General features: G+C 38.2%; 3 protein-coding genes across 3 annotated transcripts; all 3 read right to left on the bottom strand.

Moving 5' to 3' along the window:
- Positions 1-523: 523 nt before the first annotated feature.
- LOC122667649 (V-type proton ATPase 16 kDa proteolipid subunit) lies at positions 524-8,051 on the bottom strand. The gene is made up of 3 exons (XM_043864018.1): positions 7,872-8,051; positions 7,486-7,771; positions 524-843 (listed from the first exon to the last, which is right to left on the bottom strand). The coding sequence occupies exons 1-3, from the start codon at positions 7,948-7,950 to the stop codon at positions 711-713; spliced, it is 498 nt and encodes a 165-aa protein (XP_043719953.1). The 5' UTR covers positions 7,951-8,051; the 3' UTR covers positions 524-710.
- Positions 8,052-12,108: 4,057 nt separating this feature from the next.
- Positions 12,109-23,940, bottom strand: LOC122667648. The gene is made up of 4 exons (XM_043864016.1): positions 23,919-23,940; positions 21,072-21,076; positions 13,370-13,830; positions 12,109-12,204 (listed from the first exon to the last, which is right to left on the bottom strand). Exons 3-4 carry the CDS (start codon positions 13,826-13,828, stop codon positions 12,121-12,123), a joined length of 543 nt encoding a protein of 180 aa, XP_043719951.1. The 5' UTR covers positions 13,829-13,830; positions 21,072-21,076; positions 23,919-23,940; the 3' UTR covers positions 12,109-12,120.
- Positions 15,125-20,967, bottom strand: LOC122667647 (BTB/POZ domain-containing protein At1g21780). The gene is made up of 4 exons (XM_043864015.1): positions 20,750-20,967; positions 20,478-20,623; positions 16,031-16,146; positions 15,125-15,926 (listed from the first exon to the last, which is right to left on the bottom strand). Exons 1-4 carry the CDS (start codon positions 20,959-20,961, stop codon positions 15,321-15,323), a joined length of 1,080 nt encoding a protein of 359 aa, XP_043719950.1. The 5' UTR covers positions 20,962-20,967; the 3' UTR covers positions 15,125-15,320.
- Positions 23,941-27,689: the final 3,749 nt, after the last annotated feature.

Genomic DNA, 27,689 nt, shown 5'->3' with positions numbered 1-27,689 from the left:
TCCATCTCAAACATCCCTTTGAAACATTTGTTTGTTCTCCCTTACAGTGTAACGTGAACGCTCAAAATGATCTGGCTGGTAGGACACTAGTAACAAATTCCATTCCCTTGATAAGCTTGGGCATCTAACAGTGTAGAGGATCTGGATTGTATATATATTTCACTGAAATAGTTCTAGTTTTCTCATGGAAAACATGAAGGGGAAAAAAAAAGTGTCGTTAAAAACAGAAAATGGTGATCACCTTGGTTTTCAAGTGATTTTCAGCAAAACTGAACATTTTGTGAATGTCAATAGGAAAATCTTGTTATAATCAAAATCTTTTTGGAAATGACATTGTGGTAAGTTACTTTTAAATTATTTTGAACACCCCTTGTTAAGCTTAAAGGCAATCAAAAAAAGATTACAATAGCAGGGAACTTTGATGCCCTTTCGGGGAAGGCTGGAAATCAGTCCAATAGGAATAAAATCCTGGTGTCACAGGTAAACAGTTAAACAATCTCGGACGGAGGTTGTATGAAGGTTATTTAACATTATGAAGCCAAAGCCTAAATAAATTATGTTCAACTACACTCCTCATATACAAGTCTTCAATATGATTTGATCACAAATAGAATAAAAAATCAACGATGACCTATCGTCAGTTGGAGTCCTTCCCCTTCTTTAAACTATAACAAAAAGGGCATCAACTTGGCCACTGACTTTCGGGAACTTTAGTCTGCCCGAGATTGGCCTGCTCGGGAGGAGAGAATGATACCTACGATAAGACCATAAAGGGCGAGTGCTTCTGCAAAAATGAGGATGAGGATCATACCAACAAAAAGCTTTGGCTGCTGTGCATTGGCCCTGAAATTAACAAGAACCAGGAGAATCAAGGCAGTGATCATTTTGACTGCTTATGAAGATCACTTGTTAACCACAAACTAATGATAACAATAAGAAGATAAAATAAAACTAAACCAAAGATGGTAAACGGAAAGAACTTAATCGAAAGTAAGCCCACAAGTCAAACAAACTCTAAAATTGAGCACAAACCTCCATTAAGAAATTAAAGCACAACAGACCCAAACAAGAACTACAAGGAGAGAACATATCAAGCACAAGTATGAAGAGAGTTTACTACAGAAAGAGAAGCAAATAGAAAGATCATATCTGACCAAATTCCACAGATGCATGCACCTGATGTACCAGTTCGTTGATCTTGATTATCAGACCAACACGTCTGGCAACACTGAGAGGGCTGCCAGATAACCCTTGTCTCACCTCTTGCTTATGGCATGCATCACCAGCAGATCCTTCTCATCCTAGACGCAAAAAGATTACTTGTCATGGTTAATAATGGCCTCTTCCATTAATCCATAAAAAGCTCCAACCGGTAGAAGCCCTAATCTATTCACAGCCACCCTTTTCCCCAGAAGGCAATAGAACTTAAATTCATTTTCAAGGTCTCATCAAATTTTTACTTTGGAACAAATGATCTACAATTTAGTACTGGAACTAGGGACTTTTGACAATTTTAGTGTGTTTTGAACACAAAAACTGATATCAGAAAGTCACCCAAGACAGTGCGTACCCACCTTCTCAACTACAGAGGATTGAAGAACTCAACTAGGGGCAGTCACAAACTCATGGTCCAAAGTTTACTCATTATTTAAGACTCCAACTATGTGTAAAGCCTATCTCCTGTTACAGCTACGGATTACTTCAGTATTGCTGCTAAGTTTTACGTACGCAGGTGGACAACAGACAGCAGGACTTTTATAACATTTCCTTACCAAAACAATCCACTAGTTAATCTTCGCCAGATTACTCTTAGCCAGTACATGACAACTTTAGAACCATTCAGTACTCAATACCACTGCCACCATCCCGATGCAACACATTTCCTTCATTTGCCTCCACAAGATTTATGACCATCACACTTTTCAACACAAAAAAACATAGAAACTAAATTTTTTTTATCAGTTTCTCAATGATGGAGGCACACTATCATACTAAGCATGTTTCCACTCAAACAGGATACAAAAGTCCAAAATTGGAAATAAAAGCAAAACAGCTAATTAAATCAACATTGAACTAAAAAATAATTTTTCCAAATTGCAAATGAAGCAGAAGATAAGTCGTATAAATAACAATATAGAGATGCCAAGGAAGAGGGTGGGCCTTGGTGCAACGGTAAGGTTGCTCCATTGTGACCAAGAAGTCATGGGTTTGAGTCTGGAAACAGCCTCTCTGCGAAATCAGGGGTAAGACTGCGTACATTATGACCCTCCCCAGACCCCGTAATGGCAGGAGCCTCATGCACTAGGTACGCCCTTTTTTTATAGACATGCCAAGGAAGCAGTATACTGACAAATATCCAAGTAATATTCCCGGTAGAATCCCATACTTATTCATCATCCAGACCATTTCTGTGAAGTTCATTCAGGGAAACACACATAGCTTTTGACAAGTGCAATAAAGTGGCTAAACTAAAATCATCATACATACAAGCAAGTCATCATGGGCAAACCCTTCATGACACACATGCATTATGAAGAGTGTGCAAGACAACAAACAACAGTGCCCCTTTTTTTTATTTATTTTTAAAGTGGCTACAACAAAACTATCAGTGATATGAGGAAAGTAAATGTGGGCATATTAACTAGATAGTGAAAAGCAGACACAACAACAATATATTTTCTCTTAGGGAATAGGTTCTCTGAGCCGCCGGGGCAGGGTATGCAAGCATCTCTGTGTTTATTTCTCTCCTCATCACATGAAATGATTTTGCTGCCCTCCTATATGTGATACCGTTTTAAAGCACTTCATTGGCATGCTCCCCCATGCCACCTGCTCAAAGAACCTCTCCCTTTCTCTTATTATCTTGTACGACTTATAGATCGTCCCCATAAGGAGTTAAGGACTGCCTGACCACAGTTGTCTCTCATGACTGAGTTTTACTTGTTGGAGTTGTTGCTGATAAATATCAGCTGCTCTGGAGCTTTTCAGCTTTCAAGCAAAGAATAATTCATCCATTGAATTGTCCAGTAATAGTAAAGGTTTGTTGTTATTATCTCTTGAATATTTCAGGATCAAAACAAAAACTTTTAAGTTAAAAACTACATGTAGGAACAACTTCATTATCCAAATTTATTCATTATTTTCCACAACCTTGTAGACATTCAGCACTAAACAAGTCAAAAGTGTTGGGACAACATATATATTTTAGTACTTCATATATAACAGTTCTCAGAAAAACTTCAGCCATGTAATCCATAACACAACAGCTTTTGTTAAGCATTCCTCACATAAAAAGCATTTTTTTTGGTCGAACATAAAAAGCAATTGATTATTATTATTGTTCTTCTTAGTGAACGATAAATATTAATTAAATGGAGGAAAAGAGAAATAAACAATGAAAGCAAAAAATTCTAATATAGATGTAAATAATGATAAAATTTCAAATAATCACCTAATGAATAGACACCCAAAAAAAAAAAAAAACTCAACAGGGACATCAATTAGACTGGAACTATCACTAAATCATATTTTAGCATGTAGGTAACGAGATCTTGCGCTTTCAAGAACCTCGTTCCCACATGGTGCAATGAGACATTACCAATTCAATCATACTGGTTATCCCATCATAACCTGGCTCTTTCTCGGCATTATTTACTTTGTCTTTTATAAGTAAATGGCAGTTCATTGCTCTTTGTCCCTGCAAATGTAAATCCATGATAACAAGACTTATTGATTGCCAGTAACTAAGAAGAATCACAGTATTGACATAACACTCAGCAAGGTTAGATTCTGTCCCTCTCGAAACCATTTCAGGTTTCTAATATCCATTCCCCCAACCCCCAACCCCCCCAACAAAAAAAGAGTCGGTGGTAGCAGCATGGACATGTTACCACACTTAACAACAAATCCCAACTGATATCTGCCACTTGGCAATCCACCTGACCATCAAATTTGTCACACAATTAAGTCCTATAATCTCCTATCTACCTATAAAATTTCAGCCCAATCCGAGTTGATACATGGAAAAACAGCAATTCAAAATATGGTTAAAAAGTCAAAGATAAAAGCCAAAGTTATGGGGAAATAATTCAATATTTGTTGGCATATGCATGAGAGGTGCTACCTATTCATATGGTTGGAAGCTGCCACATTATTAACCACATGGCAAATATCAGTTGGGACTTGTTGTTAAGCTAGGCAACATGTCCTTGCCGCCACATTCTTATCTAAAAAGTATTCAGGTGTCCAAGGGAACACTTATGAGTATGCCATTGTGCCAAGCAACTCAGAGTAAAAATGAAGAAAAAACAATACATTCGTGCTTAAATACGACCCATAACATTTCATAAGTTGCAGAGAGAGCTTCATCACCAAGCTAATTATGGGCATCAAGTTAGTTGAAGACTCCAAGGAGAATCAGAGACGGGATGCGTAGGATATGGAAAGTAAACAAAAAAACTTTTAACGGGTGAAAATATACTGCTGACAAACTTGCACCTTAGTGTTTGCTTAAACAACAACGAATGTCGAACTAAGGCACCAAATCTCAGATATGAGGGCAAATAGCAGACCTTTTCATGTGCACGTCCTTTGAGTCCAGTTTCTCTGGGCCAGGAAAGCCTGATAAGCTATCCCTCCATTACATGTATATATACATAGAGGAAAAATCTGACACCCAACTCTTGCTATTGGGCAGGGCAAGAGCAGTACTTACAGCATGAATTTCTTGCACGAGATACCCAGTTGGGCTATTCGAAGCTTTGTTTTGCAATGTGCAAATTTTGCTTGACTTGAATTTGACGCAAAAAAAGGATTGTTCAACCACCATAGTAGATTCAATAGCAAACCAATAGGGTCATCTGACTTTATTGGTTTGGATGGATTTATGATATTGCCCTACATTTGCCCATGAACTGACACTTGATGGATATGGGTACACAATTGTATGTGTGGTCTGCAGTAGTAGACATTGGGATTTGAGATAGACAGGTTCTCACCTCTTGATAACTTTGTATCTGTTCATTTGGTCATCAAAGAGTTCCTTTTCTTCAAAGAAAGACGATGTGTTGTAAACATTACTCTAGGCTCTAACTAGAGATAGAAATGTGGGGATGATTTAATACCTGCTACTACCATCCTCACTGTGTTGGATATGATGTAGGCTTCAATAGGTACGGAGAAGAAGTAGGTTTAGATATAATAAATGGGTGACAGGTTTGGGTTGTATGAAGTTTTATTCAACCCAACTGGTTGTTATACCCATGTTGCCTATTCTTCTGGTCTTCTGAAATACGTCTTTTGAGTGGTCAACTTACCCAAATTATTTTTAGTATCAACTAACAAACAGAAAAGAAAAACAAAATAAGAGATTTTTTTGAGGATGTTTACTGTTGAATCATCAAAGACAACAGTTAATGAATTAAAAAAAAAAACAAAAAAAAGCCTAACGACTCTCTCTCTCTCATCTTAAACAAAGGGAGAGTAGAGAGTCCAGAGGTCCATGGATAACTCTCTCATGGCTCAAGATTTCGGTCAAAATGACCGAAAATTTTGGTTTTGAGAAAAGTCAAAACGAAACCCATGTGGATGCAATAGGAATGCATAATTTCGACTACAATTTTGGCCAAAATTTTCGATACCGTTCTGAAATTCGGCAAAACAATACCACCAAATAGTATTATAAAATCTCAATTTCATCGAATTCGGTCAAATTTCGACCCAATTCGTTGGTTTCATGCGTTTTGACCGTAAGAGGGGGAACTTCCCAAAAGACCCAGATTTCATTATGTTTGGCCAAATCACCTACATTTCTTGGTGGAACAAGGCGTGGACTAATAGAACACATCTACATTGACGATTTGCCGGATTTAAGCAAGATTCTAATTTGGAGGTATAGCCATTTTTCCTTGAAATTATTTTTTTTGCAAATATATATATATATATTTAGTGGTTGGTCTTCGTTTTCTATATGTTAGACATCGTAAGGTTAAGTGCTATGAGACACTTTTTGACATTGGTGTACTATTAAATTGTTTTCCACCTTTCCATGGTGGCACGACAGTCATTTTGCACGACACTGTCAGGGTGTAGGGCTGCACACCGCAAGCGACCAGTTATGTTCTTTCGCCCATATTTCAATTGCTTTTATTGAACTTTGGGTTTTCTAATACTAAATTATGTTTAGAATAGGTTATATAAGTGAAAAAGTACCGAAACAAATATTGTAGAACAACCACCTTAGGGTTCAAAGCCAAACTACCATTTTGGGTGTCTTTTTTACAATCTAAAGGTTCAAATATGTTTAGAGACGCTTAATTAGGGTTTCCCTTCTTCTTCCCCGTGGGTGGGGGAGGGAAGGTCTAAAAGGTGCCTCATTTCCATCACCTTCTTGTGATGATTGATGACTATGCAGGCTATACCGCTATAGAATACCAACTACCAAATCGGCACATCCATGAGAAAAACATTAAAACACTCACTGCTTATCTATGACAAGAAACTACCGATCAAAGTTCAATAAGAATTAAAACTTTTAAAGAGGGGAGATGCTGCCCAAAAAATAATTATCTCACTAACATTGGCTATAAGTTTCTTCCACAAAGACACCCCATCAGATCATTCCAGAAAACTTATTCACTTAGTCATTGATAATTAGCTAAGAAGTTGGCTTCAAAGAAGTTCTCTGAAATGGGTAATGTATGCTTGAATATGAAAAGTTAGCATGTTCTACAAGCTCTTAACTTTCCTCGAATTGTTTTTATGTTTTTTTCTAACATGATATTTTAAATATTTCAAACAACCATCTAAACCAAACTCAATAGGAAATTTTAGCAGTAAAAAAGAAAAGAAAAAAAGGAACCATATTCATTGTTTTGTACGTTTTCAATCAAAAGAATCAACCATTACTCTCAGAAGCTCCAAATGCACAATTCAATAAAACATAGTAATACTCAAAAGAGAATGAATTGTATATCGGAATTATCAGGTCATAATATAGATATAGATTTTTTTAGAGAAAAAAAAAAAAACTGCACTAACATTGAACAGGGGTCTCCTTTTTCTTCCCCTCCTCAGATAAGAAATTTCAATAAGTGCAAATCTATCAACCTAGAACCAAATGCATGGATGCAACAAATCAACTATCAATTTCTGGTTTCTATAATTATTTTTTTCGTCAAAGAATAGGCCAACCCCAGTCTCCTACGAAGTGATTTGCATATTCATTGTCCCAAGATTCTCAAATTTTTGCAATACAACAAGGAACTCAATCAATAAATCATCATATCAAAGTAAATCCAACAAGATAAACAACAAACCATCCAGATCCATTAACTATCAAACTTGCCGCTCAAAATTAGACAACAACTAGCAAATCACTTAGATCGCATCTCGACTCCACGGAAACCAGATAGAACCAAGTCCAAAGCTATCATGACCACAACATTTTCATCATAATTGATCACCAGATGAGAAAAAGGGCATTACCGAACTCCAGCGTCACCAACGATCCCGATCGCCATTCCAGCAGAGAGCCCAGCAAGACCACAAGCCAGACCGGACGACAAGTGAGCATACCCATCAAACAGATAGTACGACTTGGCCTTGGGGTTTATTCCAGTACTAATAATAACAGCAATAATCAAACCGTAAATACCCAAAACTCCAGCCATAACAACTGGAACGATCGATTTCATGACAAGCTCAGGCCGCATCACACCCATGGACGCAACACCAACGCCACTCTTCGCAGTACCATAAGCAGCACCCATACCTGCAATAAACCCAATTAAGGTAAAAAACCTAACATAGAAAATAGAAGAAACCATAAACCTAAAAATCAAAGATCGCGAGGACAAAACAGAGATATATACAGGAGAAGACGAGAGCCGCAGCAGCTCCAAGGAAGCCGAAGAAGGGAGCGGTTTCATCTCCGCTGAAAGTTGAAGACATTTTTGCAGAAATCTGAAGAAACCCTAATCCAAATTCCAAACTAAGACCCTAATTGCAGCTTGGTTACTGTTCTAATTCTTCTTCTGGTTTATGTTTTCATTTCGAGAAGAAAAAGGGATGAAATGGATCGGAAACGATGGAGACGAGAGAGGATTGTGGTGACGAGAATGGTTTACCAAATTCAGGATTTTACAGGATTATCCTTTACGGTATTAAAAATTACGAGATTACGCTTGGTTGTGAACTGTAAGTGATAAAATGTAAGACACGTGTTGCTTTTGGACTGGGCCCACTGAAGCTGAGTCACGCAGCCGCTACGAGTGATAGTCAGTACATGGATATCCTACTTAACAGGGCAATCTCTCTGATCTGGGCTTAATAAATCGAAAAGGATTTCCTCCAACCGTGGCGGGCAGCCCGGCCAAAACAGGGATGGATTGGTCATTTCACAGATGAGTCCCGTAGCCATTTAATAAATGGCCACTTGTTGGCTGGCTGCATCATATGTTTAATGTGGTCCACTTGTCTTTGGTGGTTTTGTCATTTGTCTGATCCACTTAAGAGATTAATTAATGTTAACTACAAATGTTACCAAAAAAATTTTTGTTAACTACAAAAGATAAAACAAAAAACGTAAGAGATTAATTAAAGTGAACAACTTCTTGTCATACAAACTTTTTTTTTTGGTAAATAAGTACTCATACAAACTAGTGAATTAAGAAATTGCAATCGGGATACTTTGTTGTCGCCTGCCCGTGTGGTCAGCGTGTGGTCACACATGACACACCACTCGGGCAGGGTGCTCAATCAGTGGGTAGGCCAGTCATTTCACCCATGCCTATATGAGGTCACACCAGCCACATGGGCAGGGGATAGCAGATCATCCAAATCTAAGAAATTGTTATCTTATGTTAATTATTCGCAGGCTGCACCCAGGCACATGGAGGTGGGCACAATGATCACCCTGCCCCCTGAGTGGCAGGGCCATGTATCTGGGCGCAACCTGTGCTGCGGCACAGAGAACAGTACCTCATATTTAATGTAAGAAATTAAAAAAAAAAGTTTTTAAAATTTGAAAATTATTTAATGCAATTTTTTTTATGTGAAATGACATGAGTTATCCTTATTGAAAAAAATATATGGGAGATGAGCTAACCGGAGCTGCAGCGCAGCGTTTTCCTGTGCCCAAGCATAATCGTTCACAAAATGACCGACACACCTTTCTGCCTTTTCCAAAGGGGTATGTCGATCATTTTATGCAGCACTGGACACAAGTACACGCCCCATTGCAACACCGGTTTGCGTTCCTTTTCAATAATCCAACGATGCCATTGAGGGTCCCAATATATCCAACAATGTTTCGATATTTAATTACCATAATTTGGATTATTTTGATCTCATCCAATAAATTTTCATAGGAAGTTCCACTAGCTGAATTCCAATATCACTAAGTTTGACATAAATATTGTTTTTTTCACCAAAACAAAAACATAAATATTTGTTTTGGGAAAATTACACCTCTCCTCTATGTTTTCAACAATTACACGAAAACCTCCCTGACAGTTTATAATATGTTACAAACAGATCCAAGGCCGTTAGTGTCCTTTCGTTAAGTCGTGACGTAAGTAAAGACTAATCTTGGGTGCATGTAACATTACTTTTTTACCCTTATTTAAAAAATGAGGAGAATTGAGTTCAACACTACTTCAGCCTACCATTAACAAGCTGAACTTCATTTTCTTCCTCCTAACTTCAAATCGGCCGACGACGATGAAAGCTTAACCCACCCCTGCTGCCGGTGCAACCCATCTCCCTGCCCCCACCCTACTGCTGGCATAACCCATCTTCCAAGTACAGTTCCAATCTCCACTTCAAATCTGAAACCAACCTGAACCTATTGCATATATCTATATTGAGGAGATCAGTTCCAACAATTTTGGGAGCAACAATTGATGCAAGTCTTCAATTTTCCAGCCTACCCAAAGATTATTCACATGATAACACATGTGGTGGCTATTATTTCCACTGCTTCCTCTGCTGCAGTTTCAGCTATTTCATCCATTTTGGATCTCTAGTAAGAAAAGAGAGCAATATTGTTCATTAAATACCTAGGGTGTATGGATGAACAAATTGTGTTTCTGCAACATCTTTGGAATGATTATGTTAGGTTTCACTATGCCTAATGAAGTATAACGCTTCACTATTTGCCACTTGACAGTACATGGTTTTGTTCATGGTGGCCGAATTCTCCATTGCAAAAGCAAGGCACACAGAGATTGTAGGAATGGCCATTATCCGATCTATCGAAGCATTTATCGCAGGAGTAGAGCATACCCTTTATGAACAGCCCACACACTTCACATTCCCTCCTTGATACTGCAAGGTAGTATAGAACAGTTGCATCTTCAATGTCAAGGTATCCATCTCCATCCCTGTCTAACTCACCAAAATGTTCAGGTTTGGGCCAGTTGTGCTTCTTCATTGCATACAAAGCAGAGTACTCCTCTTTGCTCACTCTTCCATCGCCATTGAGATCAATTTTTTGGAACATCTTCTCAACCTTCTTCTTTTCTTTCTCTGGCCGAGCTTTGTAGTAAGCTTCAGCAGCGATACGGATTTCATCCATGTCTCTCACACAATACTTCAGGGGTTGATAGCTAGGGAAGAACCCGCCTCAAGTTTGCCGGGGGGGGGGGGGGTTATGGGTCAGAAGCATATGTTGTTGGATTTAGTCTCACATCGATCAGCTATTGAGTAGTCTACAACCCCCCTTATACACCTGGGAGTCCTTCCACTTGTTTTAATTTTTTGGATGAAAACTTTACATGTTATCAGAACATGTATCCATCTTATCCAAAGAAAAAAAAAATCAGAATATGTATCCCCACATGTGTCGGGGGAATATTGAAAATTTAGTCCCACATCGGCTCTCTCTCTCTCACTCTCAGAGAGAGACTAGCATTTTGAATGGTTGATATCTTTTTGTATCATTCAAAGGTCTCTTTCTTATACACTTGGGCAGCATTAAGTCATTGATGATATATTTTACGTTCCATCATTCACTTGTTACATACATTTTTATTAGATTGATGGACCACATTTATGGTGACTAATGGGATTTTCTTGACCTATTGTTATTTGGAAGCAACAATAATAGAAAGAAAGATCAATTCTTATAGACTGGGTGGTCGTCTGACGGATTATGTATGATAATGCTTGTTAGTAATTTATAAGATTAAGGGAAACTACTAGGGTTGGGTTCCATGAAAGAAATGTTCACCATGCTCTCTTGTCTCTAGGGTTTTTGGGATTTATTTTCATACATGCACACACGCCGGGCCAAGTCGGGCTGGACTTAAGTCTAAAAGATCCTTCACTGATATCGGGTAAGGTTTTTCCAATGTAAAATATCTTTTTTTTTTCGATGGTTTTTGTTTACTGAACATCAGTCAAAGCATGTTCTGAGTCAAGGTTTGTCAAGAATTTGCTCTTTAGCTGTTATTCAATGGGATTTTATCGACGTTGGATGAGTGGCATCCAACGCGTCGCCGACATAAGCAATATTTTGTTGCGTATCGTTCAGATTGCATCGGACATCAGCAACGACTAGGTTTTGGGTATCTTCTCACTCCAAAAGACACCTCTTGAGCCCTTTCAAATAGGCGTTTCTAAGGGGTATATCTCTTCTATAAATAGAGGATGTCTAGGACACTTTAGATATGACTTTCGACGTGTTTTATACCCTCCCTCTCTCACTCGCATACTCTCTCAAACTCTTTCTCCTAATTTGCCTCTTGTTTTTATTGTTTTGCAAAGTTTTTTAAGACTCATGTTCTTATTGATTGAGCACGAACCGAATGTAACAACTACTTGAAGGGCCTGAAATCTTTGAGGCTGATTCGTGCTACCTGGGATTGCATCGTAGGAATGTCTATAGCCTTAAGAAGAGTGACTACAGGTTTTTTGTTGTAATAGACAAGTTCGTGATTGTTCGTGAAGCATTACTACATTGTAATAAATCCAAGTTCATAACCATTTTGGTCAAGATAAATCTCTCCCTCATATTATCATTGTTCTATTTCTTACAACAAAAATAAATTAATGTCACCATAGAAACAGAAAAATACAACTTTAGCAAGAGTGCTCTACTGGAGCAGAACCAAATGTCATTCACGAAGAACCACCTGCACCACCAAATAATGACAGCATTTGTGCGGCTGCTTCAAGTATTGAACATCCTACTGATGAAGAACCCTGGTATAATTTTTTTTTTTCCAAAAAAAGCATAGTAGTTTGTAAGGTTAGGAACTAAAGACTTTGAATTAACAAAACGACCCACTTCAAAATTATTTAAATGCACAAGTAGGCTCAGGTTTGGACCAATTTCTCAATTTTAACAAAACAAATTGCAGATTGTGACATAAAAGGTCCATTTACTTTGATACAGTAAGGCTGTGTTTGGTATGCATTCTTGGAATATATTCTAGGTTGATTTTGCATTTTTGAGCGAATCCTGAACAATTTGGAAGCCTTTTAAAACTTCATCTATATGCAGATAAATGATGCCAACCACATGAATCTTGTTTTCTCATTCAACTCTATTCTGAATGTGAGCTTTGATAACCTCACAAAATATGTGAGGTAACCTACTCAAAACCCAATACAAACACATCATACAAATCCTTTGAATTGGAAAGAAACCAAGGTTTGAAATCTAGAATGGGACACAAACTGGCTTCCATCAATTTCGATTCGAATTAAATCAGAATTGGTTGAAACCCTAGAAATTAGAATTGAGAAGAACAGACAAAGATTTGCACAAATCTATGATTATTGGGAGTTTTTTTATTCAAAAGATTTGTAGATCTTACTACAAGAGGTAAGTTTCATTGATTTTCTGCTACTTGATTGACTAAAAGAAGGGGGGAAATGAAGGTCTAAGTGCATTAATGGTTGATTCAAAAGAGATTTTAGGAAGTCGAGTATATTCGAAATTGGAGTCAGATGATTGGAACCGGCCAATTCTACCGATTCCGATCTTATTTATGAAACATGTCAAGAACCCCATGCAAACTCAATTCAACTCAGCTCATCCTAATCGGTAACTAAATGGATGTTCAAAGACTTAAAATGTCAGGAACACTATAAGATATGCAAAAAAGTTATTTCCCAAGGAATGATTGTGTGTTGATTCTCATGAGATCAAATTACCTATGAGATTAACATTTTTATTCTAAACCATACATGCATGTCTTTTTTTTTTTCCCGGCGGATCACCGGAACAGCCAAATCAACCTTCCACATGGTAGATTAGCTGCCAATAAAAGAACTATTGAAAGCCATAGTTGAAGTTAAGAGGATTGTGTTGAAAAGAAAGGAAAATGTTTTGTTGAATGTATTGTTGGCAATAATTGGTTACCTTCTTATATTTCTGCTGTAGTACATGGTTATCCAAGAAGGTTTTGTGCTTGTGCTTGAATTGTCTACTGCGATAGCAAGGCACACAAAGGTTGTAGGAATGACGATCATCACTCTTTTTGTAGCATTTCTCACAAGAGTAGAACATATCCTTTATGAAGAGCCCACATGAATCACATTCCTTCCTTGATACTGATAGGTAATAGAGGACAGTAGCTTCTTTTATATCAAGATATTCATCACCGTTCTGGTCCAACTCTGCGAAATGTTCAGGTCTGACGCCTTCAGTCTTCTTTCGTTTCTTCTTGGGCTTCTTCTTCTTGTAATAAGCAGCATACTCTTCGTAGCTCACTTTGCCATCACCATTTTTGTCGATCTTTTTAAACATTTTCTTAGCTTTCTTCATTTCCTTCGGTTTAGCCTTGTAATAGGCATCAGCTGCATTACGGATTTCATCCATCTCTCTCTCTTTTCTCTAAATTTGAAGCCTTAAACAAGTGCTTTATGTGTACCAGCAGCTACAGTCAATGGGTTAAATCTGATGAAGAAGAAAAAAATGAGTGGCTATGAGAAAAATTAGTCCACCACAGCTTCCATGAAATATCCCAGAAATTTATAGTGTAATTAAAATGTCAATGATGAATGACAAATTTAAAAGTAGGGTGAGGTTTGAATTGGACAGGCTATGAGAAAAATTAGTCCACCACAGCTTCCATGAAATTTCCAGAAATTTCTAGTGTGATTAAGACGTCAATGATGAATGACAAATTGAAAAGTAGGGTGAGGTTTGAATTGGACAGCTCCTTTGGAGGTTTTTGATCTTCTTGGGAGAAATTGTTCATTTTGATCACATCTGAGTAAGAGTCAAACTTGTATGAATTGATTCAATTGATTCATTGTCTTATTTCTCTTTCAGGTATTGTTTTCTTTTATCAGGGTCCCCTGACCCTGATCTGATGGATTAATAGTTAGAGTCAAGAGATCAAGAGAAAATGATAGTAAAATACACGAATATAGAAGACATTCAAGCTAGAAAAAGATTTACCTTTGACTTACATCTACGGGTGAAACAGGATCAAGAATTCAATTACTGATATGATCCAATTAATTGGGTCACCCCATTTGCTGATATGGGAATCAGATCCAACCGATTCTGATTCGTCGAACGATGAAGGAGTTGGTGGTTACTTGCCATAAAATTCAATCGTCCAACACGACGGGACACACTGTTACAGAAGCAACCGCGTAAGAAGTCATAGAACTCCCAACAACTTAAAACACCGAACTCATACGACAATGGATCATCTGCACGTACCAACAGGTGAATGTACATTTCAGAGCCAATCACATTTTAATTTTATTTCCATAAAAACCCCCTCCTCCCCTTATAAATGGCAAAAATAGAACATGTGGTTGGCTCTCACATGTATGTTCATCTGTTGGTACGTGCTGAGGAACCTAACTCGTGTACTTGTACCCATCAGAGAGAAAGGATTGACACCTGTACATCCCTGCAGTGAAGCTTCTGCTAGAATTCACATCTATTTCCCTACAGGCATAGATGAAGAAAATTTTACTCTTCTGGATAGTTTGCATTCCCAACCTTTTAAGATCCAAATTCAATAAAAGCTCAGAATAATGGATGGTATGTTCAATTGGGCTCCATGAGGAACACGCATCAAAAACATTATACACAGCTGAAAAAATACTAAACTCACTCTCTCACCTATTTCCAAATTTAGGGAAGAAGGCTAGCTATAAGAGTAGTTTCAGGCATGAACCATGCAAATCTCTGAACAAAATACACACACTACATCCAACAAGCACTCTCAGCTGCAAGTGTCTCATTGACTAATTACAATGTAATATTCTTGTAAAACATACAAAACTACATACATACAATTGTGAGTGGATGTATTAACGGCCAATGAGTTTTGCGCGCATAGGAGGGATCATACAGGCTTCCAAACAGTAAGTATCTCCTGAAACATCTCAACTACAAGTTCCCTATCTGCATGGCGGAAGAAGTCATTGACCTCATCCCTCACATCATATATCTTGCCAAAGTCAAACAAGTACGTCAAGCACCCTTTCTTCAGCTTGTTCAGTTGGTATAGCCAGGCCTCCTGCAGCCTCTCCAAGACATTGCTGGAGTTGATGTCCTTCAAGAGGCTATCCTCACAGGCATCTTTGAGGTCAACAATGTCATACTTGTTAGCCGCTCCAAGCAATGCCAACCGGTGCCTCCAGAAATCCTCTTGTTTTATGGTCCCATACAAGTAACTTAGGAGAGCTGTACATGACTCCAGTGACATGTCTTCTATCTCTACTGTAGAGGATTCTTTCTCCTTAAGGTCATGTTCAAACATGCTCCGGAATACTGGTGAGCTTGCAGACAGAAAAGCCTTGTGGGCTCTCAAACTACCATCAGTCGTGTTGATTGTGACATCTGCATGGATAGCTTCATCAAGCATACGGGAGAGGCACCGCAGAGTGGTTTGAGTTGCAAGAGACTGCATTGCTCCATCACAGGGCCATACAGTTAAGGGTTCCCCTCCCTAAGTGTCAAGGGCATAAGTCAGAAACATTTTAAAGAAGATAAACTAATTTAACTGGAAGGTGGACACCAGAATATAATAGGAAATTATCTGAAGAGACTGACATTTAATGGACAGATCTTAAGGTCCAGAAATTCAACATCAATGATGAATCGACCATGAAAAGTGGAATCAACAGGCCAGACAAAGTCTTCACTGGTCCGGAGCAATCTCTCATGAACTGCAACATCAAGCAATAATATATTAAGACATTAGCACAGAAACATGCCAATAATAGAGCAATATTACTGCCAGGAAAATCAAACTGGGCATAAATTGAAAAGAATAGGGCATAGATCTGCTCCAATTCGAATCCATTTAATCGAGATTTGAATTATAATTTCAAATGCAATTTATAATCGTGTCAGATTTAGATCATGCATGTGGGCTTCAACCAGATATAGCTCCAAATCAAGGCCATACCTTGGTAAAGTCTCTATATATCCTCAGCAGAAAAAGAACCAAAGATTTGGGTTTAAATATCCAAATTTGACCCATATATGATGCATATATATGACCTATTTGGATTTTGGTCGGATTTGGGTCCATCATCATGAATCCAAGTCGCATTCAGGTCTGGATTTAAGTGGATGCAACCCAAACCTGACTTATTCCATGCCCTATAAAAGAAGTGTTCACCATAACACAGATATTTACATGGCCAACTCTTTGATCTCAAGATAAAACAATGGGCCAAATCCAAGATTGCTTTCACCAGGCAAGTAACTCACATATATGCCTAAAACTTGAGGTTATGTAGTCAAACAGAGAAAATACATGGTAACCTCCACAAAAGTTCAAAAATCCCCCTTCTCTTAACACAATACAACTCCCGAACTTGTCTAAGAACAAACCGATCTTTCAGAGATGACCTGCTGTTGCCAAGTTTGATGCTGCGGTGGAAATTGGAAAAACAATGCCCAATAATAATGATCTTGAGCACCCAAGTTGTTTCCCCTTTTTCCCTTGTGTATTTCTACTCAATAGGAAAACCCCAAGAGAACTTATAAACCACCAAGTTAAAGAGGTTCATGGGTTTCTCACTTTCTCTTGGGCTCCGCTCAAGTGAAGAAAACAAAGAGAGAAGAAGGGAGTAGCCACGGCCCACCTGGCAGCTTCTTGTGTGTGCTCATTGCTCAAGAATTTAGTTTTTTGAGGGTTTTCTTCAACCTTGGAAGAGCTAGTTGTCTCTATAAGAAATTTGTAGTGAAGAGGAGGTTGTGGACTTGACTCCATTAGGATCAGTTATCTCCTTACCATGTTTTCCAATGTGCCACTAACCAAACTTAGTAGTGTTTATCTCTAACTGTTACTTATCCAACAGGGTTTTCTGGTCTATGCAGAATTCTCCCAGACCCACAACGGAGATGGATGTTGTTGCAAATTTGCAATTACTCCCATATGTCTGTTGTTGAACCTCAACAACTGCAATGACATCTCATTGAGAGGGATAATGCATTTGGGCCACGTAAGCCAACATTCTCCCACTTGGCCCATATTGCCACATGCCAAGAAAATGTCTGAGTTGTGAACTTGATGTATGCCCATACACCCATACTATAACATCCAGGTTTAATCCTTATCATAGTTATCAAAGCTTTGCCTAGTCATCCAGGCGCCTTGGATGCCTTGGTCGCCTTGCATCCGGCCCCCTCCAATGCCTTGGGTCGCCTAGACACCTCGACAACTATGATCCTTATGGACTAGTTAATGTTCAAAAATGATAATTCTAACCCATGAATCATGGCGGTACATGTCCAATATCTGAACACTCCCTCCCATGTTTTACAATGAGCCATTATTTTCAAAATGAAACCTTTATGTGGTAATCTTCAACTTTATGGAATCAACCCCATGGTCAATTCATGATCCAACTTTATTGCCCTTTTGTCCTAATAGGCGTTTTTCATTTCAAACTCTATTTGCGCAAAACAAGAATGAATGCAATACTTAAATTCAGAATCATCAGCTGTACATAACACTATTCTTAATAAACATCAATCACATAATGATTTACATAGTCCCATACGACCTACATGATCCACAAATACCTATAGGCAGAAACCCTTTTGTGAAAAGGCTAACAATCATTTTCTTAGTACCAACATATTCTATCGCTACTGGACAATCTTGAACTTCTTCTTTAACAAAAAAGTACTTTATCTCAATGTATCAACTCATTGAGCACATATTGTTAGAGAAGCAAATTGCAGCAGTATTGTCACAGAAGATCCGTATTGGCTTCTCAATATGCATGAGAGACAGCCTCATAACACCCCACAACTTCTGCTTCCATAGTGGACGAAGCAATCTTTCTGGAATCTTCCAAGCCTCCCACTGTGAAGGCAATATCAAGTCTTATGTAGATCAGAGCATACATTAAACTGCCTACAGAAAACGCGTATGGGATATACTATATTTCTTGCTTCTCTAAATCATTCATAAGACAATGATCCAGACTAAGTTTGTCACCTTTAATTATAGGTGCTACACTTCAAAAACAATGCTTCATCCTAAAATTATCCAGTACTTAGTCAATGTATCCTTTTTAGGACAATACTAAGGTCTTGCTTGACCTGTTCTATTGAATCTCTATGCCAAAAGTATAGAAAGCTTCAGCCATATCCATCATGTCAAAGTTATGTGTCATGCAACAACCCCAAATCATTGCTCACTAAGAGGATATTTTAAATGTGGGATTAAACCCCTCAATCTGTCCATGGAACTGCACTCACCCTACCTTTAGGCCATGGGCCCTTCATGTATCCGGTGCACAGACAACCTGCTCTAATACCATTTGACAGCGTCCAACCCAAAAGCCCGAGCTTCAGAGTGGAGAGGCCTTTCCAAGGTCGTAAGCTCAGCAGTTACATACTACCCAACCGATGTGGGACTAACCACCCCCCCCCCTTCCCAATTCTCCTGGCCATGGAGCACATTCACTACATCAGTAACCCAGTATTTTATCCATTAGTTTTTAACACCTCATGACAAAGCAAGCAGTAGTGCTAGCTAGAGATACAATGGATCACTATTGAGTACAATATTGGATGAGTTTCATCTTTCCCTGTTTAAATGACTCTCCTCCTTCCTTGTTGGTTGAGATCACATTGGTTTGGTTTTCCTTTTCTTGTAGAAGTCTTCCCTTATAAGTTTTCTTGGTTGTTCTATTTAAACATAGTAATGCACCTTGTATATGCATCGATTACTACATAAAATTACTTCATCTCTTTCTTCTGTTTTCTGTTAAAGTGTCAACCTCAAGATTGAGCAAAAAACTTGGGAGGAGCACCACTATATTCCCTTATTTTTATAACAGAAGTTAGATCAGATTTTTCCCCTGGATCCCCCTCTTCCATGGAGGGTTTCAACGTAAAAAATTCGACTTTGTGTCCGTTTGTTATTCTACCTGCATATTTGGAAAGTTTCCTTTCTTGGTTTGGTGATGATCTGCCTGGCAATCTCATGTCCAGACAATCAGTAACTTCTGTTGTGTCTAGCAATAGTGTTAGGTCAAATTGGCAGTATCAATAACCTGTTTGTGGTAGTACCAGTGTTTTTTTAATCCACATGTATAAGGGAAGCTGCTATGTTTCTCATCAATGTATAACTGCACACGTTTCAGAGCGCCTTCTTAATTTTTCACACTTGTGAGTACGCAAGTTTCAGATGGCCTACATAATTTTTCACACTGTGAGATAAGAAAGTGTGGATTTCAATCAGTTCTGTCGAAAAGTACATGCTTCATCTTTCTATATATTTTGGTACAAAATCAGAAGGAAAAAAAAAAGCCTTCGCATATAATATTAATGATGCCCACATTCATTAACAAAAGAGTAAGTATTCCCATCAAGAAATTCGCAGGAAGACTGAAAGAAGGCAGGGAAACCTCAGAAGAACTCAAGCTATTCTGCTGTGAAGGAACTCTAAAGATTCTTCTAAATTTGAATGTCAGAGAAAATTTGTTGCAAAACCAAGTTATGACTCTTTCGATATGTTGAAAAACATCTGGGATTTCTGATAGGAGGTCAAGCAGAACTTCCCATTACCACTTTCAAGTATATCAGCGACTACCCATCCAAATATATAGCAGCAGTAACACCACACAGACGCTCTTGTATCAGTCTACAAAGAAATACAACTTGTTCAAATGCCGAACATACATATCATCGAGCATTCGTGAACTAGGTTTAACTAAGCTGGATTAGGTCACTTCCACTTTTACCCATAAAAAAATAAATTTAAACACAAGAAACCCCACACCAAAAGAACACAAGATCCTTGAACTAAGCCCAATGCAGGAAAGTCTCCTCTTTGTCTACTATGCAACATTTAATTCAGTGAAGGGAGCGATAGGAAATATGGAACACAGACCAAACAACGAATACTTTGTACAAAGACTAGGCGGAAATCATCAATTTTTCCTCTTCTTTTCCCCCTCTATCGGATTGCTTATGAATCCCGCATACTTTAAAGAGTCACAAAAACAATTGAAAGTTGAAAGAGACATACTAGGGGAAATGTACGGTCTTCGGTTAGCACCAATATTAGAGACTCGAAGAACAAATCTGGCAATTGGTGGTTGCTCCTTCGAGGCTCGACAAGGCTCTGGAAAGAGACGAATGTAGAGATAACGATTTTTCTCTATTGATAAGTACCTGGGTTTTGAATAGACTATGAAATTAGTCATTTTTACACTGGTAAAAGAAGTACCCAAGAATTTAAAGAACTAAAAGAGATGAAAAGGCTAAAGATTCTGCGAAGAAGATGCAGAGATTAATTACCAGTTCCAGATTCCGACCTTGAAGGATTCAGAGCGTCTGTAAGAGCAAGGGCCAAAGCTATCGATCCTCCATTGAGCAAGCCTCGAGATTGTCTCTACCTTTGAATCACTCATCTCTTTCTCCTCTGTTTCTCTCTCTCTGGCTCCTCTCTGCAACTTTTCTTTAGCTTCAGACCCACGAGAGAGAGAAGAGTGCAAGCAGAGTTCGCTCATCGGTATTGCTTTCAGTGGTAACTAATCTATTAATTATTTAGATAAAAAAGCAGAAACGGGAGAAGCGTTAATTTACGGAAATACTTTCGTATACATGGTTTTTCGGATACTGTCCGAGACGAAGACATCGACATTTCTATGGATGGGTGTACACGTGGCAGAGTTTTGAAATTGTATGTATAATACTGTAACCGGTTGGAAGATGAAATTTTCATCCTTCCTGATTAACCTGAGCATGTTGGGCCTGCAGTTTGGATCTGGATCGGATATTTAAACCACGTAGAAGAGTGGCCTTGGGTCCAGAGTCCAGATTCCAGACCAAACAGTAAGAAACCCTCAACTCCTAGATTCCTTTCTCTTGACCATGCATTGACAAACCCCTTTTTTTGTTTGGGTGAATATCAAACTCAAACCTAATTAGAACAAAACCTTGATTTTAGAAAAAAACCAACAAATAAACCAGAAAAAAAATTGGAACCAAGCAAGCATGTAAGTGGTTGGTTCGGTTTTAAAACCATAAGAAAAGTTGATGGTCTTCCAAGAAATTATTTACTTGGACTTTTGTTTCCATAGTCTCACATTGGGGTTAGAGAGCAAATCGACATAATAATTTGACTTTATAAAAGAAAAGGTAAAGGCAATGTGTTTAAAAACCTTTCAAACTCCTAATAATTACTCAAGATCCATCACCATGATGACCATGGACTCATGGAGCCCTCTCCCTCCTTTTGATGTAACCAACCATGATGACAATGCTTATATTTTTTTTAGGAAACTTTGTGGTTTTATGTATTTTTTATTTTATTTTAAAAATCGAGAAAATCGGATTATGAAGGTGATTTATCATTTTAGTTAATTTTTTTAATTTATAAACATTTTAAAAGAATGGTAAAACAGTTTGAATTCATATGCAACACCATTAAATAGGAGAATTGTCATGGGACCTTTATCAAGTATAGGTGACTATGTATTTTCAAAAGCTCTTGGTTGACCCTAATTTAAAATTAGTGAATCCTATGCTCGTTTAGTTACATTGTCTTAAGGATAATCAACCAAAAAAAAAGTCTTAAGGATGTTAAATGGTTCGGTTTGATTCGGTTTGGAGTGTAGTAGGTAGACATTGAAACTGGATCGATTGTTAAACTGTTTCGACTTTCAAATAGTGAAATCGAAAACATTCATTAAACAGGTTGGATTTTCCAATTTAATTGGTTCGGTTTGTAAATGGTTTGAATGAACACAGACATACAATAGCTGAATAGCAGTCCCTTGCTTTTGCTTTGCATCCAAGAGAAGAAAATAGAAGACAAAGAGAATTTGATTTTCAATTGAAAGGATGAAACATAGGGCTTTTGAACATGCGTCTTCCGTAGATTTTATCATTTTATTTTGGTAAGATAGATTTTATCCATGAAGATTTGTGGTTTAAGGATTGTACCAATTAAGATAGAAGTTGTCAAACTAATATATAAATGGGCAAGAGATCTCTATTTGGTCGCATGGTTTCTACACAAGCGTTTCGATCAATGGGTGAACACGCCTGGGTATCTACCCAGGGGTAGAGACATCATCTCATAGTGCCCTCTGAGAGGGCGTAGAAAACACCACGAATTACAGATCTTTTGCCCTATATAAATTATGGGGTAAGAGATGGCCAATGAGAGCTTGTGCAGAAGCATCAACATGGATAAGATTTTTTATTTCAAAAGGATAAAACAGTAATTTTATACACTCCTGTGTTTGAACACAAGATTCACACTACCAGGTACCTTTTTTCCCATAACTTACGTATTTTAAGTCAATTACGTGAGATCCACTAACTATAGTGCTCAAGGGGTTTTTTTATTCTTTTTTGCTTTGAGCAACATTGTTCAAATATTTGTTCAAAGACTATAGATCCAAACTATGTCCTTTTAAAATGTTCAAATTCATTATAAGTTGACTACTCATTTGGAATTCTTTTAAATTTTTAAAGATTTTTTACTTCTTTAATCTACATTGTACACCCATTTTATTTACAACTTATTTTTAGGGAAAAAAAATGCTACCTAGTCATGTGGCCAGCATGGCTCCTACACTTAGACACAGTATTGCCATACCCCCATGGAAAGTACCACCCTGCCCCCATTGAAAGGTGAATCCCGTCAAGGTCGATACTTGTGCACACATTCCCATTGATCAGCGTGCGTGTGCTGACTCTAAAGGCCCATTCAGTATTTTCTCGCCCTTATTTTTAATAAGATCATCTATAGGCTTAACAGTTACAAGGTGCAATGGGATTGTAGAAACAAACAAAGATGTTCTCACTACAAACAATGCTATATATCCTCTTGATATATATCACTCCTTTAGCAGTGGAAGCAGCTTTCTATTCAAATGGAGGAGCATAGGGACAGTGTAGCAGGAGTAGCCATGAAGAAACTGCATCAGATGTTAAAGAGTGTTTTGAAGCAGACACTGACCTAGTAAGAGATGAGGGGTTGGATGATATGAGCAACTGCATTCTCAATATCGTTTCCTTTATTCATTGATTAGGGAGGGAGTTTCAAATGCTCTCTCAGTGAGTCATCATATCGGGGCTGTTCTTTAGAAAATGGAAATGTTTTAGCCTTATTCTTCTTTTGTTAGAAGTTTTGATCAAGAGAGTGGAGGTGAATTTTTAGGGTGAACGTTAAATGTTTTTCGACTTAATTGTTGCAGCCCTTTTATCTAAGAGAGGGGGGAAGTTATGTTCTTTTTGGTTGGATTTTTAATTCAATTTCTTAGATTATTTATTACGCGATTTTTTCATCCAATTTTAGGTTACAACTAGCGGAGCAACCTGTGGAAAAAGGCTAGCGTCCTACTATGGCCCACTTTTGAAAGTGGAGCTCGATGTTTTTTGCCACAAACACTTTGAGAAAACGAAGACTTTCTTAACCACATGAATAGATTGAAGAATTTAATTTCAATTCCAATCTCTCTCTCTCTCTCTATCTCTCTCTCCATATGGACGGTAAGGTCTGTCGCTTGAGGGCCATGTTTGAGAAACCTTCGAATAAAAGCTAGTAACCCTTTGAGTTGTGGTTGGGTAGAGGTCTCCCTTTATCCCCCTACTTAAAAGGCTTCTTGATTTCTTATTTAAGGGATCAAATGAAGCAAAAAGATTTACATTTGGCTCCTTCGAAATTATTTTCAAGTGAAGGATGTGAATCTTTCTTGGAGTGGTCAGTGCTTCGAAATTGGGTTTCTCAGTGGCTAAAATACTGTCGTTGGTATTACATGGTTGCTCTCTCTCCGGATGTCAACTTGGAGGCTTTCTTTGATGCACCCCAAGTTGAGACATCCTTTCAAGTAAAAATGAATTATCGTGACGATTTATGTCATTTTGGCTTGATGTGAAAATGTTTCGACTTTGTGTCAGAGAAAGGACCGTCATGGTGTCCCCCATCTTTAGTGGAATATCTCCCTAACTATGTGGGATATATGACCCTCCTCGGAGGTTCAGGAAATACCGCTTTCTTGGTAAGGTGCGAGGGATTGACAACGTCAGCTTTGGATTACATTTCTTAGCCATAAAAAACCTCTGTATTATTATTATTGTTGTTGTTGTTGTTGTTCATTTATATTTTATTTATTATTCTATATTATTACTATTATTATTATCATCATTATCATTATTATTATTATTATTATTATTATTATTATTATCGTCATTATTATTATTATCATAAATTGAGATAATATGTTTTTAAAATTGAACTATCAAAAGGATTTCTCATTCTTAAAATATTTTCAATTGGTGCAACCATACAATTTCAATTTCTTGATAAAAAAACTATCTTTTAATTTATTTTTAAAAATTATTTTAAAATTGAAAAATTAAAAAAAAAAAAATAACAACCTTAGTTTTAGGGTTGCTTCAATTTAAATGGGCCTCTTTTATGGCCACAATCCACAAGTGTTTTTTACATCAAAATTGAGAAACCCGCGGAAGCCTGTTTGGGCCGAATTTTTACCCGCTGCTGTAACTGCAGTGCTACTATACTCATCGTGCGGTGCTGCAAGTGCCATGTGGGGCCCGCTGTGCACACATGGCACCTGCAGCACCGCACGATGAGTACAGCAACGGATAATTAAGATCATTATCATTTTCAAATTGGCCAAAAAAAAAAAAAAAACAACTAAAGACAACCTTAGTTTTAGGGTTGCTTCAATATAAATGGACCCCTTTTATGGCCACAATCCACAAGTGTTTTTTACATAAAAATTGAGAAACCTGCGGAAGCCTGTTTGGGCCGAATTTTTATCTGCTGTTGTAACTGCAGTGTTGCTGTACTCATCGTGCAGTGCTGCAGGTGCCATGTGTGCCATGTGGGGCCCGCTGTGCACGATGAGTATGTACAACGCCGCACGATGTATGTTTGGGCCTTTGGGCTTAAATAATTTTTGATTGGGTTGGGTCAAGTTTCACAATTGCAAACCCGAAGCTGGTTGAACTCGAGCAAGGATTGGCTCCTTAGAAGTTTGAACTCGGTTGGGCTTTGGCTTCCCCTTCAAACCATACAACCTAACTCAAGTTTTGGATAATACCTATTTTAGCATGTAACTTTTCCTTCCTATGCAGAGATCCTGATAAAAGTGTCATTAGGATTTGTTAAAATTGTTGTCATTGTAACTTCTTGCCTAACATACATCAGTTAGATCGGAGGAGGCTTTCATGTGGTTACTTTCTTTTTTTTTTGGGAGAAAAATAACTCTGTCTGGGAGTGTGGCCTACGTCAGCACTTCCATGAGACTATCTCTATCCTTCATATGAAAAGACACCTCTACCCCCTTGTTTTGAGGAGGAAAGAGAATGAGAGATAGACAAGGGGAGTGCTTGCGTAGCCACACTCTCTGACAGAAAACGACTTCCCCTTTTTTTTTAAGAAAAAAAATATGTTGTTGACATTGCTATTGGAAAGTTGGAATAATAGATGTTAAGTAGCGCCAAATCTTCTTGATTTGGGATCATCGTTAAGAAATCGGTATTGGATAGCTCAAATAGGGGATTTGTATCGGAATCAGTAGGTTGCGATATCAATTTTGAGCCGATCCCGTATCAGCGTATCAATGTAGACTAAGGGTAAACAAGTAAAATTTATAATTAAAAAAAAAAAACAAAAACAATGATAGGTCCATCCAATCTAAACCTGTAGTAATATATAACACCAAAGATTATAAGAACTTCAAATATTTAGCATTTTTGACCAATTCAAGGAGACTGTATGAACTTCACTTGGTTCGGATTCACCGATATTATAACTCGATTTGAACTCAAGAATACTTGATGGATTGAGTTGTACCAAATGGTCACTCTGCTTAAGATTGTAGAGGACTTCTATGGTGCAACTGAGTTTCTTGTCAATCAACCCTTGAGATAAAACAACACCCAACTTGTGAGGCTAATAGTGATACACTTTATTTATTAGGCCAGCTAAGGGTATCAAGAGTAGAGTAGTGCACAAAACTCCAAAAAAAAGAGGGGCAAATTTCATGGACACCGCTTATAACTATTCAAAATGACAAGTACACCCTAAATTTTGCAACCTTTCCCTTGACGTTAAGCAAGGTTACCCCTCCAAGATAAAATGATAATTTTACCCTCTTAGTAATTTAAATAAAAATTATTAAGATTCCATCATCTTCCCAAATCGAACTTCCTCATCACCACCACTGGTTTCACCCATAAGCCCATAAACAGGAAAGTACGACATGGTGCCCAGCAGCACCGCTGGCGACGCTCTCTGCGACCGGAGAGAATAAATTCCGATCACAAAAAACTCTCATTTCATTTCTTCCCCTCTTCTCAACCGTCATAGCAAATCAACGAGCTTGCGCACATCGTTCTGAAACTCAGATTTGGAATCAGAGTTTGGAGCAACATCATCAACAGTATGAATCATCCGAACCAATCGCATTCTCCGCAACAACAGCCATGGAAATTAAACCAGAAAAAAAATATCCGAAAGAAACAAACGAACAACAACAACCATCGACAGGATGTTGGGAGCGGATGATCGCTTGTCCTCTGCAATCTCAGAGAGTTGGTTATAGAGAGGTGAAAGTCATAGATTTGGGTATATCGTTAGTTTCCTTTTCAGACCAATAGTTACTTCGTTTGAGAGTTAGAGGGGCTTGGTCAGTAGTCTGTTCGACACTGATACTTGCAAAAGCTTCACCCCAAAATCTTCAAACGATCACTCGGCTTCACGGGAGGGCGTATGGGAGTTGCAGCAGCCATCGGTTCTTAGCGTCAGGGTCTCAGCTTCAACCACGAGCTCTCCAGATTCCTAGCAATGCCCGTAGAACTCATTGTCACGATTTCAAAGAGGCACTGCCTTGGTAGAGAAGAAAGAAGGAAAGTGGTTTGCTTTAGGTAGATGGAGGTGGATGTCGGTTGGGAGAAAAGAAAATGGAGAGGAAAAAATCAAAAGAATGACGGTGAGGGGTCTGATTGAATAGAGGGATTATATTTTCCTCAGCCCACCCGTTAAGAGACTTGAAGATCTCCACCTTCTCAGGTGGCATCGAGTGTGTCCTCGACGGACCTGGCATTGCCGGACGCGGCTGAGGTAGTGCTGCTACAGAGGAAATCGACTGTCGCCGGAGTTTGACGACGCGGGTGGCAGGGGTTATGGTTTTGAGGTTGTAATGTGTGAAATAGATCAGGGTACTGTTAATCCCAAGGGAGGAGAGTTGCCGTG

Source organism: Telopea speciosissima, chromosome 7 (genome assembly GCF_018873765.1).
Source record: "Telopea speciosissima isolate NSW1024214 ecotype Mountain lineage chromosome 7, Tspe_v1, whole genome shotgun sequence".
NCBI lineage: Eukaryota > Viridiplantae > Streptophyta > Magnoliopsida > Proteales > Proteaceae > Telopea > Telopea speciosissima.
Note: the sequence above shows the minus strand (reverse complement) of the source record. Positions and strands in the feature narration are given on the sequence as shown.

Excerpts from the sequence above, each read along its gene's own strand:
- LOC122667648 (XM_043864016.1), bottom strand. The coding sequence starts at position 13,828 with ATGGATGAAATCCGTAATGCAGCTGATGCCTATTACAAGGCTAAACCG. Across the intron at positions 12,205-13,369 it reads TACAGCAGAAATATAAGAAG|GGTTCTTCATCAGTAGGATG; the intron begins GTAACCAATTAT and ends AAATTATACCAG.
- LOC122667647 (XM_043864015.1), bottom strand. The coding sequence starts at position 20,961 with ATGAGCGAACTCTGCTTGCACTCTTCTCTCTCTCGTGGGTCTGAAGCT. Across the intron at positions 20,624-20,749 it reads AAGGTCGGAATCTGGAACTG|GTACTTATCAATAGAGAAAA; the intron begins GTAATTAATCTC and ends TTCAAAACCCAG. Across the intron at positions 15,927-16,030 it reads TTAAGATCTGTCCATTAAAT|GGAGGGGAACCCTTAACTGT; the intron begins GTCAGTCTCTTC and ends CTTGACACTTAG.
- LOC122667649 (XM_043864018.1), bottom strand. The coding sequence starts at position 7,950 with ATGTCTTCAACTTTCAGCGGAGATGAAACCGCTCCCTTCTTCGGCTTC. Across the intron at positions 7,772-7,871 it reads TGCGGCTCTCGTCTTCTCCT|GTATGGGTGCTGCTTATGGT; the intron begins GTATATATCTCT and ends GGTTTATTGCAG. Across the intron at positions 844-7,485 it reads GTTGGTGACGCTGGAGTTCG|GGCCAATGCACAGCAGCCAA; the intron begins GTAATGCCCTTT and ends TGTTAATTTCAG.